General features: G+C 42.9%; 1 protein-coding gene across 1 annotated transcript in view; it reads right to left on the reverse strand.

Annotated features, from left to right (window-relative positions):
• Nucleotides 1-3,042: 3,042 nt before the first annotated feature.
• The window catches only part of LOC107504964 (nuclear body protein SP140-like protein), a 40,331-nt gene continuing 27,305 nt past the window's right edge, over nucleotides 3,043-16,068 (reverse strand). The window contains exons 13-21 of the mRNA XM_036236169.1: nucleotides 15,354-15,458; nucleotides 13,375-13,517; nucleotides 12,180-12,227; nucleotides 10,670-10,714; nucleotides 8,363-8,478; nucleotides 7,524-7,632; nucleotides 7,165-7,242; nucleotides 6,811-6,954; nucleotides 3,043-5,534 (exon numbers count right to left, since the gene is read on the reverse strand). Coding sequence (XP_036092062.1) covers nucleotides 5,427-5,534; nucleotides 6,811-6,954; nucleotides 7,165-7,242; nucleotides 7,524-7,632; nucleotides 8,363-8,478; nucleotides 10,670-10,714; nucleotides 12,180-12,227; nucleotides 13,375-13,517; nucleotides 15,354-15,458 — 896 coding nt within the window. The 3' untranslated portion in view covers nucleotides 3,043-5,426. The remainder of the gene's footprint in view (nucleotides 5,535-6,810; nucleotides 6,955-7,164; nucleotides 7,243-7,523; nucleotides 7,633-8,362; nucleotides 8,479-10,669; nucleotides 10,715-12,179; nucleotides 12,228-13,374; nucleotides 13,518-15,353; nucleotides 15,459-16,068) is intronic.

Below are 16,068 nucleotides of genomic sequence, written 5' to 3' on the forward strand. Positions count from 1 at the left end.
AATACTATGAAAAAGTATATAACACCAAATTTAATAACCTAGAAGAAATAGACAAGTACTTAGAAAGATGCAACCTTCCTAGAATGAATCAAGAAGAACTGGAAAACCTAAATAGACCAATCAGCAGTATGGAAATTGAAACAATCATCAAAAACTACCAAACAGTAAAAGTCCACGACCAGATGGCTTCACTAGTGAATTCTACCAAACATTCAAAGAAGATTTAATACCTATTCTCCTCAAATTCTTCCAAAAAAAACAAAGAAGAGGCAATACTTCCTAACTCACTTTATGCAACCAATATTACCCTTATATCAAATCCTGATAAAGATAACACAAAAAAAGAAAACTACAGACCAATATCTTTCATGAACACAGATGCAAAAATCCTAAATAAGGTACTAGTGAACCAAATACAGCAACATATTAAAAAGATTATACACCACGATCAGGTGGGTTTCATCCCAGAGGCACAGGGATGGATGGTTCGACATATGCGAATCGATTAATGTGATACACCACATAAACAAATTTTAAAAAAAGAATCATATGATCATATCAATAGATGCAGAAAAAGCCTTTGGGAAGATACAGGATCCATTTGTGACCAAAACTCTTAACAAAATCGATATAGAAGGAAAGTACCTTAACATAATAAAGGCCATGTATGACAAATCCTCAGCCAACACTATACTTAATGGTGAAAAACTAAAAACCTTTAGTTTTCTAGCCGTGAGCCTCTTCCCTTTTTTTCTTTTAGATAGATACACAACTAGAATGTTTACCGACCATATTTTTTGCTTGAGTAAAACAAAATCTAGTATTTTCTCAGCTTGCTTGCTATTCATTCCTGTAGTTTATGATCTAAGAGGGCACCTAAGTGATTATTTGTTCTATATCTTGCATATTTTAGATGAAGAAGCAGGAAAAAAATGTAAGCAAAGAAGCGATTCATTTGTCCTTGACAGTTTTACTGAGGTTGAGGAGAGGCCAGGGTAGGGTGCAGCTTGTGTTTTCAAAGTGCCCTTTTACTCTAGGTTCCTCAGTCTGAGGCAGCAATAGTAGTGGTTACATTTCTGGCTATGTGTAAGACCTAGAAAGTTCTTGAAAATTAGAAAAATCTCATATGCCCTTTAATTGCAAGTAATGAGTAAAAGTAAAGAATCCTACATTGGTAAACTTAGGTGGTGATATGAAGAAAATAAAAGGAGTGCACGATAGAGTGAAAAAAGAGTGTCTTCAGAGAAAGCCTGGATCTAGAGTGTTAGATTTTCCTGTGCCAAAAGATGTGATTGTGATGGCTGCCTGTCTGAAGACAGAGGAGATGGGAAGGGGGAGAGAAGAAATGACTCTCGGGCTTGGGAGACTATGCGGTGCGACTTTCTGGCATGAGATAGCCGTCCACTTTCAGTTTGGGAAGGGCACTTTTGTGGTCCTCGGCTTGGAGAGCCACCCACTTCTCAGGCTTGGGAGAAGAGACCTAAAGGTCCTACTGCATAGCGTGGTTCTTAGCGTGAGAGAGTCCTTTCCAGCTAGGGAAATGCTGAAAGGAACTTAGGAACAGAATGTCTTGATTCTACCTTCAGAACCTTGGGAAATGACTGTCCAGTGGCCCTGTGAGGAGAGTGGACCCATTGCGAGGTGGGCATTACTGGGCCGCCATAGATTCAACTCTACCAGGGACCATGATGATGCTTTGGGTCCCTAGAGAGGCATCAACTCAGATGCTGTGTTAAAAACCCTTTGAAAGATCTGTGTATTTTCCTTTCTCTGACATATGGTTCCTTAAATTCATGGCCACTGGTCCCATTGTGGAAGAACTGAAGAAATATCTACATGTATCTGTGCAGAGTTGTTTCCTACCATCTACATGCTCTCATGTCCATCAGCTGGTTCTCGGTCAAAGAATTGGCTCAAGTCTGGAAAGTAGGCAAGAGATCTTGACTTTTTATTGGAGTAGCTGAATTCGGACATCTGCTCATATCTTCATAATCATTTTTGATGATATACATGAAGTAATATTTTTGTTGGCCACCCATCTGTCTTGCCTGTAAGAACACCTATCTGATCAATTATCTCCATAGACTTCTATGGGCCAGGTCCCATGCTGTCATTCTGAGCTTGCTGCCCATTACAGAAACTACTTCATCTTGTTCCAACAGTTAATGCTGCCACTTGCTTTTGCTATTCTGAAATTCTACCATCCCATTTGCTACTAGGACCCAGTTCTGTAAAACATTCCAAATTTTTCCAAATCACAGGGGACAGCTCCTGCTGAGAATCTCCAGGATGCTGGTGGCCCCTCAGCACTGTGTTCCTTATCGCCTTGTTCAGTTAGTTTCTCAGGCCTCCTGAGAACACGGGCACCTGAGGAATGGGTGTTCCAGTTGGAGAGAGTAGAGCTATGCCAACATTCCTAGGAAGAACTTTGGATATCCTTTTCCACAGTCTGCCCTGGCAGGTCAGGTATCTCTACCTCTACCTCATCTAGTGTGCACCGTGCTTCATAGCAAGCCTCTGAGAACCACCCAGGAGCATATTAGAATCATCCCCTTGGCTCTTGCCAGGCTAACCTCTGTGCCACAGAACAGTTCTCCTGCACTGATAATTCTCCTTAACCCATTTCATATTCCTCCATTCAGTACCCAGGATCTACTCTCAGACACAGCATACCAGCACCTACTAATACACATCGGTCAGCCTGGAGCTCCATTGCATAGAAACCCTCTCTTCACCTAGGAGCCCTAGCCAGGACTCATTCATTGGGTCACACTGACATAACTCTGCAGTCTTCATTCAAGCAAAATGAGCAGAGGTGGGGTGGGGGGGATTCTGTCTTCCAATGAGGGGCAGGGGACACTTCTGCAGGCCCAGTAGGTACAAGGAGACCTAGAGTTTAGATTCACAAGTGTATCTACCTAGAAAGCCATGTTCTGAGTTTCAGGGTTTCACTCTTTGTTTATTAGGGCCCTGATCTGAAGATCTGCCTTCTTAGAATTAGGGCCTATGCCAGGCCTTCCTTAATGCCTACCTTCCAGCTAAAGGTATTAGGGTATCTTTGCTTTACGTGGTGACTAATAGATTTAAGGCTGTCATTTACTCTTTTTGCCACATTAGTGGCACTTGGCAATAGCCCCCAAGATCCACAGTTCTTGTAGTTACAATTTCTCCTTGTAAATACCAGACAATTGCACCAGCTAGTACATCTCTTCTCTATCTCATCCAGTTTCTTACAGGTAAAATTTTTAGCAATGGTGTTACCGAACACAAGGGGTTAGTTTTGGCATCAAAGCCAAAAGAAACACAGACAGGAGTTGGGAGTAAAGAAAGTAGAGGTTTATTTAAGGAGATGCGTCAAGCCTAGAGACATGGGTGAGTTTGCACTCAAAGATCTGGCTTTCCCGTGGCCTCTAGGGGGATAAGCTACATAGGGAAAATTCATTAGTGGCTGAGGGAGTTGGGATCGTGGGCTCTACTGATTGGTCAGGGCTAGGGTAGGAGGCAGTCGATCATTGCATTGGGTCCTGATGTCAGTCATGGCATCAGGGGATGCTGGTAGGGCTGCTCTGCCTTCATGGGTGTGCAGCTGTAAGGTGTTATCTTTAGTTTGACTGAATCTCTGTTTCTGTTTATGTCAGTGTAGCATGTTGTATCAGCGCCTGCATAGATTTCTTGTCTTGCCAGCAAGTCATTTGAAACAATCCTATCATCCACGACCCACATGCTGAAGATTTCAAGGTTGTCTGTTGGACTATTACAGCTTGAGCAGTAGAACGGGCCAAACGGCTGACTACATAGGTTAAATACCATAACATCAGGTATTTAATAACAGATATGTCTATGAAAACAGAAGAAAACAAAGACTAATAGTAGAAATTATAAACCAGCCTCTGAGTTTGTAAGGCTATCAGTCAAGATTTCCAGATATATGGCTGGAAGCATCTTTTGTAGTTTGAAATGTCCCTTATGATGTTATCAGGTGTCGAGGTAAACCTTCCGTGTGGATTACACAGCCTCAGTCACTGAGCTTTTTAAAACATGAGATGTTGTAACAGTTTTCTCAGTTTTCTATCGGCTTGCACACCTGTAGCTAGCATGGGTTTGAAAACAGGCAATTTCAGTTCTCAATGAGTTCTAGTCAAAGGATAGGAGAAAATTTGGAACCATGTTTGCAGAGTCTTAGGCAGATAGTAGAGGAAACTAGAAAAAGTCAGGATCCGGCCCAAATAATAAGAAGAAATAAGACAAAACCCCCCAAAAAATGAACAGCACTAGGATCTAATATTCACAAAGGTATATTATAGTTTCCATTGAGACATATTTTTTCTCTTTAATCACCCCAATTTTTATCGAAAATAGCCAAATTAAGACTAACTTGTTTCGAAATAAGTCATTTCATTAAACCTGGCCTGATCATTTGCATAAGACCAGCAAGAATATCAATTAACCATTTAGGTACTTTAAATTCTGCTTTTCTGGAATCTTTTATAAGGAATTTAAGCAATTTATACATTTTTTCTGAAGAGGTCTATTCTGATATAGTAACATAAATGCCTGGACATAAGGGATCTCATTCTATTTTTCTTCATTTACAAAACAGTTCTAGCTGTAAGATGGTAGTGTCGTTTAGAGACCCATGCTCTGGACAGTGTTCTCCTAAATCTCCAGCTCTGGAAGATACAGCCCAGATAGCTACACTGGGGTAGAGAGGTGGAAATGCTCATAGCATTAAGGCTTGTTACAATTAGTTGATCACTTCTAGCTCGACTAATGTTAAGTAAGTCCAAAGATCAGATAGTTTTCATAAGGAGAACAAACAGTTATAAGATCTAGCAATTTGGTAAACCTTGTATTCTCCTAAAGGTTGGAAGAAAGTCAGACACAATGCACAAGATAACAGGAAGGGAGGAGTGGCTCACACTTTCTGCTACACCTTGGACCCTGAGCATTAGACCCTTAAAGGGGGCAAGTGTGAGGTCCACTCAGTCTGGTCGAGATAAGGTGAACAGTTACTCTGGGTTAGGCCTGGTCGACCTCTTGTTGTCTGCCCCTTCAAGGTCTGAGTGACCTCCTCGCCTTTCCATGAGACAAGACACAGACTCAACAAGTCAAAGTGAACACAAAACTGCCTCCCTCTTTTGAGATCAGACAAACAAACTCGTTAAGATTCTCAAGAATAATTTCCCTCTTCTGTTCCTCCAGGGTTTCCTCGAGTTCAGGAGAGGGTTGTTTTCCTGGGGTCATAATCCATGAACGCTTGGCAGAAGATGTCTTCAGTTTACAAAACCAGAACATATTCCAGATCCAGATCTTTTCAATTCCTTGTTTCTTATGCCGCAAACAAAAACACCTTAGGTCGGAAGCACCCGGTCACGGACTGCCATCCAGCCCCCACAGGGAACCTTCTCGGGTACCAACAGCACCCACTATACCACGAAACTGTTATCATTTGTTTCCTGAATAGCAAACACCTCCTTAAAATTATTCTCAAATTCTGCTTCCAGTCTAAGACCCATCAGGCCAAAGTCAGTGAACTAAAAAAATAGAAAGAAAAAAAAAGAGAGAATGACAAAAGTAATGACACTCATTTTTAGCATTTAGACACATTATAATTGAGAATGGTGGCCTTAAACATCTAAATAAATTAACCAGGTTAAGATTAAAAACTCACGTGGCTAAGAGTAACTTCTGCTTTTTAAGTATAACATTATTTTTTTAAAACTGGACAGAAATGAGCAATCATTGCCATTCTTAGGAACTCTTACTCGTTGTGTTCGGGTTGTTCATTTCAGTGAGAATTTAAAAAGTAATCTATGCTCTTTGTAGCAATTCAAGTAGTACAGGGTGTCCAAGTATACTCCACAATCTTCCTCTCCCGTGGTCACTTCTATTCCTCTTTGGTGACTCCTGTTAACTATATGATCCGGTCGCATGCAAAGAACCTGGAGTTAGGGACCCTAAGTTTAATTGAGCGTATCTGGGGAGTATATGCAAAAAGGAGCACGATATGACTTTTAGATGCAATTCTCTCCTCCCAGGGTTTGGAGCAGGGAGAACTCAACTGTTTTCAACGAGATCCTGTCACCTTTGTGGGGAGGAATGAGCTCTCAAGGGCCTGGAGTTCTGGCTGCAGGGACACAGTCTGACTCATGGTTACTCTCTGTGAATGAAAAAGGGTCTCTGTAATAAAGCTGTCAAACTTCAGTGACTGAAAGTCACCTCACGGGGTGATCAGATCACAGGGTGATCCTTATTGGGCGGGTCATGGTGAGTGGGCACACCCCAGGCACATAACTTCCTTAGTAAAAGGTTTATCTTTGGCTTACATAAGCCCTGTTCATTGCTTCTGTGCATCCAGGTTAACACATCTTTAAATGCCTCTTTTTCAGACCCCTCAGAGGCATATCCACTCTCAGGACCTTGTTAACTATCCTGTAATCCAATCATAGAGATTGCCCACCTCACTTTCTCCCATGTAACCTTCCTTAGCTCCCTCAGGGCCAAATGTAGGAACAAAAGAACTGTCATTCTCAAGAGTGCTTGAAATCTTGCTTCCGGGCATGCGTCAGTTTGTCTCAAGAAAACTCTTACAAAAATTTTCTACAGGCATGAATGTTCTTATGTCGACATGTCCATGGTGATCTTAAATCCTGAGTTCAAAAGTCATGCGCTTCCGGAACCCTTGCTTATGTAGGCGTGTGAGACAATGAGAGAAACTAAAGATTCCCAGCGCCAGGAAAAGAGAGTGACATAATGGAAAAAAGAAAAAGAAAAAAAAAAAAGGAAATGGGAGCAGGAAGAGACACTTACCTTGTTAAATGCCCTGTGGTTCTGAAAGATGAGGCGCATGTCCCGCATGAACCCTTCTACCTGGGGGTAACCCTGCTGATTTAGCTTTTTCTTGATTTTGTCCAACCACATGGGTTCCTTCAGTTGTTGAGAAACCTCATTAATCTGATGGAAAAAATTATTAAGGAAATTACTAGCATAGTTCAATGTCTGCCTTCTGTGGATTTTTGTAAAATCTAGCAGAAGTACAAGGAAAAGATGACAGGAGCTCTGAATCTCACTCCCGTGGGTTTCAGATCACAAATCCCACAAGCGCTGTGTCAAGGTCAGAAAACATCATGGCGGCATGTAATCATGTGTGCTATTGTTACTTACATAAAAATAATATGGAATCTTCTTAAAAAATGAGCTCTGTGAATGGCAATAGACTTTCACAAGGAGGAATTCACATTTCTGCAAAAAAGAAAAAACAGAGGCTGTCAATGAAAAGTCGCCACATGCAGGATCAGGCAGACGCAGGACCATACCAGACTTTGGGAAGTTTCCCCAAACACGTATGGCTCTAGGAAACAATTCTGTAATGGCTGAGTTATTTTTTCTGCAAACAAGTTCTGGTGAGATTTCAGCGTGGTCGAGACAAGGCTCGGAAAAGCAGTCGCCGGCCCTTTCACCCTGTGACTGACTTCTCACGTGTGCCTGCAAAGGACAAGGCTCGGGGTTCGAATTTGACTCACCAACTGCTCCTCAGGCCCCATCTGCTTCGCCAGGACCTCAGATTCCCTGTGACACTTCTGACTTGCTGAATACGCCTTCATCCTGCAGAAGATGCAACTCCACGGGTCCCTGAGAGGTTGGACAGAAGTAAGCAAGGGCCGGGCCCCTGGAAACAGCCACCGTTCCTACAGCTGCCACTGTTCTCCTTTCAGAAACTGCTGACGGGCAAGCCAGGGGATGAAGGGGACACTGCTCAGAGGTGCCAAGGACCCCACGTGGGGTCTGAGATGATGACACCCCTCCCACTGAGGGTAGCGGGCGGGGGGGGGTGCGGGGGGGGGAGAGCAGCGTCGGAGTGAGTGGTGGGCTTTCTTTTCCCCATCTCAGCAGCTGGGAGCACAAGGAACCCTGCCCACCAGGCCTGAGTGTTGGAAACGGCCTTAATGCCTGGGCGCCTCGAGCTTCCGTCAACCAGTTGAGAATGAGCTGAAATGAGGGAACCAGGCCAGGTTTCCTGCCTTTTCTGAGTTAGCATGTGACACAAACTGCTGGAATTTCCACTCCCATGAATAAGAGTCTGAGTTGGAAAATTTCTAGGGAAGGACAGTAGCAGTGTACAGACAAAGGAGCCAGCCACCGGTCCCAGCTGCCCAGAGGACAGAGAACACCACGCACCTGCCACCAGCGTCTTTAAACAGCTCTCCAGATCACACTGCTGGGACCCTGACCACTGACCCTGCTCTTTCCGCATCAGGACACAAGTCAGAACTCCACTGGGGGAGCGTGCCTGGCGGGGCGGGAGGGAGGGGGGGGCGCGGGGCGGTCCGTAATCAGGAGGGAGGGGCTGCATCGCACAAACCTCTCAGTCTCCACAGGTGGCAGGTGACAGTTCTTGTGAAAGGATCTTGAACAAGTGACACAAGAGAACAGCATTCGTCCACTGCAACACACCTCACACACATTTGAGTTCCTCAGCTAGAAGGTAAAATGATATATCACCTGCGAGACCCTGAAGGCCAGCCCTATAGAAATCAAGAACGCACAGCCTTTTGAGAACCTGCATGGACACTTATGTGCTTCTCCTTGAGCCATGAACGGTCCGTGTGAAGTAGAGATTTCAGAAGAAATAGTGAGCTGCAATGAAACTCAGGAGGAGGGATCTGTGTGTCAGACCAGAAAAGTTTTCCCTATAAACACAGAGATGCTAACACAGAAAAACTAGCAACAGAACAAGAAGATGACTTCATAGGAATCTGAATAATTTTATTAATTTGCAGATAAAACAAAGTCCTGAGGTAGTGTTAAGTGCATTGGCCCACACCACAATGACTAAAAAGACTCGTGGAGAGAATTAACAAGAAGGAATAAGCTTCTTAGTGTGAAATGTAATAAAAGATAAAAAACACTAACAACTGTTTTGAGTTTCCGGGCTTTTGGGTACAAACGCTTATATTAAGTGAGTGGGGTTCTAGTCATTTCTCTGGCCATGTATGCAGAACTACAAGCCCCAAGGAACATCTTGCCAGGAACTCCCACTCAGTGTCTGGGGGATCCTGAAGCACATCCCCAGTGGGGACCGAGTAGGTTCTAGCATGGACGCCTGGGGCCGTTTTTCTTTTCCTCACTGCAGAGACTCACAGATACCATCATCATTCTCCAAAAAGTGATGACTCCTTTCCTCAGAAGAACAAGGAAATAACAGATGTAACCAATGTTTAAGAGTCTTGCATCTATAATCTTTTTAAAAGATTTATCTTTCTGGTTCTTTGCCCAGCTGCACGTTAGAGTCATCCAAAGAGAGTGTATCAAAGACTACTGTCCTGGCCCCAACACCAGAGATTCTGAATTAATTGGTCTGGTTGGGGTACAGGCACTGATATTTTTCTTTAAGTGATAGAATGAGGAATTTCGTGCATCAGATGCATGTGGGGACTTTTAAACAATCCCAATGCCCAAGCCATAACACAGATTGATTAAATCAGAATTTTCTCTGAGCAGAGTCTGCTTATTAAGGCTGGGAGATATAGGTCGATGTTGAACTGGCCTGTAATATATGTCCCAGGGAAGCTATTAACAGAGGTAAGGGTATTCTGACTGAAACAATTTTCTTTTCCTTCTCTCGGACTCTTGGCTGTGGGTTGTGCAACCTGGCCCTCTGTGTCAACGACCACCATCCCAAACAAGCCACAGAAACACTGGACTCTAGGCTGCTTAGAATACCGAAGACTCCCTCAGCTGGCCAAGGGCAAAAATCAGTGTGCATAAGATCTTCATCTTGCTGGGGGATTGCTTTGGGGTACAGTGTGTGTAAAACAATTTGACTACCCCTCCTCTGTTAGATGTCATATGACAATGTCGCTGCATGAAATACTATGGAATTCAGCTCCTTGGAGTCATGCAAAGACGACTCTGCTTAAAATACCCATCTTTTCGCAGAGTGGAATCAAAGATTTAGTTTAGAAAGCAGAGGCTTCTACAATTTTGGCAGATCTTAAAGCAGGAATCCATATGGTATCATTATAGTAAAAAAAAAAAAAAACCATGATTTGCTAATTTGCTAATGGTGATGATTTCAGGTCTAAGCAGCTCAGCACCCTGATGGCTCTCTCAAGATTGGGTGCAGGACCTCAGTATAGGACTCACTTGCCCTGAATACATTTCTCTGCAGGACTTATGCCAGGGTGCACTCCTGGAACTCGCCAGCTTGGCCAGGTCTATTCCCTCTGGCTGAAGCATAAAACCACCTTAGCTCTGCCTGCACCTCGGAGAGGATGTTAGGGATTTTCCTTTCCTTCCCTACTGCCTACTTTGATATGCTGCTCTCCTCTCAGATGTGCCCCTCGCCCCTAATCTGCAGGCCAGCCCTGCCCATTACCACCTCGAGCCCCATCTCTGGACACCCCAGTGGTGGAAATGGGAAGTTTCTAACATGGAAATGGGAAGTTTCCACTGAACAAACGGAAAGGATGCTTTCACCCTGAGATACCCGACCCCAGAACCATCAACCTGACACGGATGCCGTCTACTGTTCTCTGCTCATCACACACAGCGACACGCTCCAACTGAGTGTGAGCATGCTTCAGGGAAAAACGGCAATGACACAGATAGTGTACCGAAGGAAAAGGCCTAGGCAATTCTGGGGCTATAGATGGGAGTTGGTACTTACATATTGGTCAAGGAACGTGTCGTCATGAGAGTCCAGAAGTCTCTCCTGAAAAGAGAAAATGATTCAGTGACAATATTGAATGTGATGTTTACATCTATCACCTATTTAAACAGCTGCCTCTTGAGAAATTCAATTCATAGTCTATTCTTTATTTCATGGACCTATATATCTATGAAGAGAGTTAAAAGTGCCAAAGTACCACTGTTTGGCCCAATGTAGTCCCATATCCTGGCTCTCAAACCCAAGGTGGGCTGGGAGTCGGGCCCTGATTTCCACAGATGGCGTTGGAGGAACTCCTCTGGTTCTCCAACTTCAAGGGGGCCCTGGGTCACTCTTTTCTATATTAGGAAGTGTCATCCCACCGGGTGAGCTGCAATGAGAGTATCAAGCTGAGGACTCATCACCAACAGCCCCTGGCGAGTCTAGATTCCAGGAATCCATGCAAGTGTCCCATAGTGTACCCCATTTCCTTTGGCAGCTCTCCCTGAGCACGGTCCCAAGGTATAATGTGCCCAAGATCCCCAGTGCAGCAACTCTCCTCCAGAAGTTGACCCTCCTAACCCCACCACACAAACCCTAAGATGCCAGCTAGCTGAGATTTCAGAGGTCACTGAAGTGTATAAGAATGTCATTTCCTCCCTCTCTTCTTCCTCAAGTTCTCATTCATACCTGATCTTGGAAAAACAGCCACCTCGTCCTGAATCTAGACTGCATATTATGGATTTTTTTTTTTTGCCTCCATTGCCTCCTTCCGTGGAAGGAGCAATCACTTCCACAGACATAAAGGAGGTCTGCACAGCCCCTCAGGGGTGTCAAGGGAGTGGCATCAAGGTCAACCATTTTCCAGGTCAGGCCCTCAAACAGGGTACATCGAACTCCCAAGAGCTTCCTCCCCAACAGCTCTATCCTCATGAAGGGTAATATGTTCCCCTTGAGAAAGAGTTCTGTGTGTCTGTGTACAATTTATTGAAAGATGAAAAAGTAGGAAAAGAAATGTGCTTTTACTTGCCTATCTTATGAAATGATGTATGCTTTAGTATTTGGCCCAATATAAGATGATCTACTATAATAGGGTCCTCTCAAGGAGTGTAAGCAAACTTTTGCTCTATCAGATTTTAATACAATTAGAAAATAGCAACTTTTATGAAAAAAATTCTGGGTTAGAATTGAAAATATTCCTGTCACATTACTATGAAATATTATCTATTATATATTCGTATTTCCTTTTACAATTTTGAGACCTTGCAACATCTACAACTAAAGTATATCTCTGAGGCCTATTTTGATGACTCCTTAGTCATCTACATCTCGAATGGTTAGCCATCCAAGGATGACTTTGCTCTATATACAACATAATGTTCACAGTAGCAACTCTGAAGGCACAGCCTCCTCCAAAATAAGAGCTGGTGGGAGCTTAATCATAATTACCCGATTGAGAAGCAATAAAATAACAAATGGTACCTGAAAAACCAGTGATGTGAGAAGACGTAGAAAGTTATATCATCATTACCTTTTTTTTCTTGCCATATATTCTTGGAGGATTAGGTAGAAATCCTTCCTGAATAAAAAAAAGATCCAAGTGTATGGTTAGCCTGTATTGATGTTTCGTGAGATTGATATTTCTACGTTACTCACAAATAATTCTACCTTGATGTCCCCCAGTCAGCTCAAAGCCAAAGTGTCTAAACAACAAATCATCTCTCTCACCTGTACTTCGAGAATACATTAGTAGTACCTGGAAAATCAACTGAGAACCTTTTTCCTTTCTCCTATGCTTTTTTTCCTGTCTCAAGGTGTTTTCCCTCACCATCTGACACTTCGCACCTCCTTTCCATTCCCACCACTGCCACTCAAGCGTGCATCCTCACACCAGGGCTTTTCATCAACACACACTAATCCCACACATCCTGGGGATCAGACACTCTGGACAAACTCAGGCACACAAAGGTGGACAAGCCTAGAGGGGTCTGGAGAGAAAAGGAGAATGCATGGAAGGAGAATACAATACAGTGCGAGAGGTCCTTAGCAGTGGGATCTGGGGGCCCAGGGAGGGGATGACCAGGCCAGGCCAGTCAGGGCATATTCAGAGAGGAGGGACAGCTGAGCTGGGCATTGCAGGTTGAGTATAGCTTCGTTGGGCTGAAAGAGAATGAAGTCATTCCAAGGCCCCGTGACTGTCTGAGGTACTGTTTTTAATACATCATTTCACACCTCAGGACACCTCATGGATTCTATGTTGTCCAAGTTTCGAGTTTAAACTTCTTAGCCTGGCATTAATTCCCTCCACAAATAATACTAAGGGATGAATTTTGCCATATCACACACCAACGGTCGACCTCAACCCTCGGAGCTACGTTCATCGTGGTTCTGATTTTCATGCCTTTCTTTCTCTGGAGCATCTTCTTCCTACGTGCCTGACTCAACTGTCTTTCTCCTTTCAGTGCATAACGTTGTCTGCCAGCACCCGAGTCAGAATGAACGTTCTCTCTTCCAAGCTCCTGCATGTATCCTGATGGAGCCCTTTACCACACTGAGGTACTGCCTTGCACTGAGGTATGAGTGTGGGGCACCTCTCCCCAGTGAGAGGAAGAAGTTAGGAGTCCTCAGGGCCTCAGCTATAACTTAACATATATTGTGTGAGCAAATGGTGATCTTATCTTAGAGTACAAGGAAAGTTACATCTCCTACCCTAGTCATTGGAATACCTTTATCAGCCATCGTATGCACCTCCCCCCACAGTGCACACTATCCTTCCAGTAGTTCCAGCCTGAAGGGACTCCTTTGACTCCAAATTCCTGAGGGGTGAACCAGCTTCCATCTTCACCCTGTATACACTTCATCGTGGATCCTGAAAGACAGGGGTAAGTTGATCCTGAAGCCTCTGCCCTCATCAGATCTGGAGACACATAATTTGGGCTCAAGACACATAATTTGGGATCAGTAGCAGGAGAGCCTGATCTTCCCTTTCAGAATTCAGAATTTCCAAACTCAACCTGTAAGTCCCCTCAAAAGAGATTTCTTCTTCATGTGCGCATTTCTTCGACATCCATATAATGAAAAAGAAATAATTACCATAGAAATCAATCTTATAAAAGTATTTTTAAATAACCTTCAAAAGAAAAAGCAAGTGATTCTGATGGATGAAAAGATTTTAATTTGCTGGAGGTAGGGAACCAGTCAGGGACTCAGGAACCTCAAGTTGAACTGAGATCTCAGGTTGGTGCTCTGCAGCTCAGAACGGACCATGACAACATCTGTGCTTTTTATTGCAATGATTTTCATCTAGTTTAATGGCATTATTGAACATACATTTATCCATCCTTGAAATCCGAGATAGCAGATATTTAAAAAAAAGTTTGAATGTTATCCAGGGGATATTTGAGTTATGTATAAGAGAATCATATGTGAAACATTCACTAGTCATGGGGGGAAAAGCAAATCTAAACCACAATGAGATACCATTTCACACCCACTAGGATGGCTATAATAAAAGTCAGACAATAACAAAAGTTGGAGAGTATGTAGAGAAGTTGAAGCCTTTATACATTGCTGGAGGTGATATAAAATAGTACAGCCACTGTGGAAAGCATTTGCTGGTTCTCAATTAGTTTACCCAGAATCGCCATATTAACCAGCAAGTTCACTCCTGGAAATATACACCCAAAAGAATGAAAACATATGTTCACACAAATATTTAAAACAGCACTACTCATAACTCCAAGGAATGAAAAGAAAAACCCAATCTGGTGAAATGGATAAATGGAATATTATATCTATTGGCAATAAAAAGGGACGTACAACTAATACATACTACTGCACGAGTGAACTTTGAAAATATCAGGCTAAGTGAAAGAGCCAATCACAAAAATGCACATCTTAAATGGTTTCACTTTGAAATACCTAGGATTCACCAATTTATTGCGCAAAAAATAGATTAGTATTTGCTTGGGGCTGGGTGGTGGGGTGAGATAGGAATTGGCCTCGACTGCTAATAGACATGGTGTTTTCTTCAGTGGGGGACAAAGATGTTCATAAATTACACTGTGGTGAAGGCTGTATAGTCCTGTAGGCATGTACAGCAAAATTCAGTGTTGAATTGGACACTCAAAGTGATAATTGTATCTCAGTATAGTGATTTAAGTATTTTAAATTAATTATGTAAGTTAATTCCTACAGCTGCTCCATGAGGCAGCTTTCTTGTCATTATCCTTTTTTAAGATGAGAATTTCAGGCTCAGAAAGTTCCCCTTTTCCATGCAGATGAATCAGTCACTTTTGGCATAGCTGAAGCTGGGCCTCATCTTGTAATCTCACTACATCAAGAACCCTGCCCTAGTAATGATGATCCAAAAAAGATATAGGTTGTGAAGACTGAGAGCCTCTTCCCTTTTCTTTCTAATTCAAAGTAAAATAAGCAGGATTTTACACCCATAGAATGAAGTTTCTGCATTCCTCTTTGGTTCTCTGAGCATCCTCACAGACACTTCCCTGTGGGGGTGAGCACTCACCAATATGTACCATTCCTTAAAGTGTGAAAATGTCATCTTAGGATTCCTTCTTCCTTTTCTTATGCCCAACGAGGGCCATAATTTCTTAGATAATGTACAATTCACATGAGTAATTATATCATTTCTTGTGATTCCTGTACATATGAGTTGCAAATTAAACTAGACAATAAAACTCACCTTGTTTCAATTTGTTTTTATATAACATCCCCTTTAGTGCACCACAGGTCACAGGAAGTATTTCAGAGTGAAAATCCACACTTTTATCTACGAGCTCTCTTGACCCTGAAAGAGAAGATTTCTTCATTTTGTCTCATTTTGCAATTGTTGAGGTCACTCCTATAAAGATTTAGGGGTACTTATGAAACTTTATTAAACAAATCTCTAATTACTAAGTCTGTCTTTCAAGTGCCATTTTGATATAAAACTGTAGACGTCCCACCTCTAATCTCAGCCAGCCAGAATGCCTTCAGACAGACATCGGACTTCAAAAGAAACTGTGTTAACTCCCAATGTCATCAGCTCCAAACTCCCAATGTCATCAGCTCCAATGATTCTTACATGACAACGAAATAGGGCTGCTGTCACGTTGAGCAGGGGGCTTTCCAGCTATACTGTTTTGCTGCAGTTAGCTAGCTGCAGAAAAAGCGAGAGACTATATAGCTCCCTCCCAAGACTGTGGGTGGGTTACTGACAGATAGGAACGGTTTCTGAACATCATTGTCCTCAGCTTGGCACAACCAGTATGCTGCATCACTCCTACATGAGTTTCAGGGACAAAGGGTCTGATGCATTTATCATTTCTAGGAATTTATTCAAGACATATGAAGGCGTGGAGCCACAGAAAGCCTTCCACAAGAAAGTTCATTGCAGCTTTGTCATACTGGCAAAAAAA

The sequence above is a fragment of the Rousettus aegyptiacus genome, unplaced genomic scaffold (assembly GCF_014176215.1).
Source record: "Rousettus aegyptiacus isolate mRouAeg1 unplaced genomic scaffold, mRouAeg1.p scaffold_m13_p_2, whole genome shotgun sequence".
NCBI classification, from domain to species: domain Eukaryota; kingdom Metazoa; phylum Chordata; class Mammalia; order Chiroptera; family Pteropodidae; genus Rousettus; species Rousettus aegyptiacus.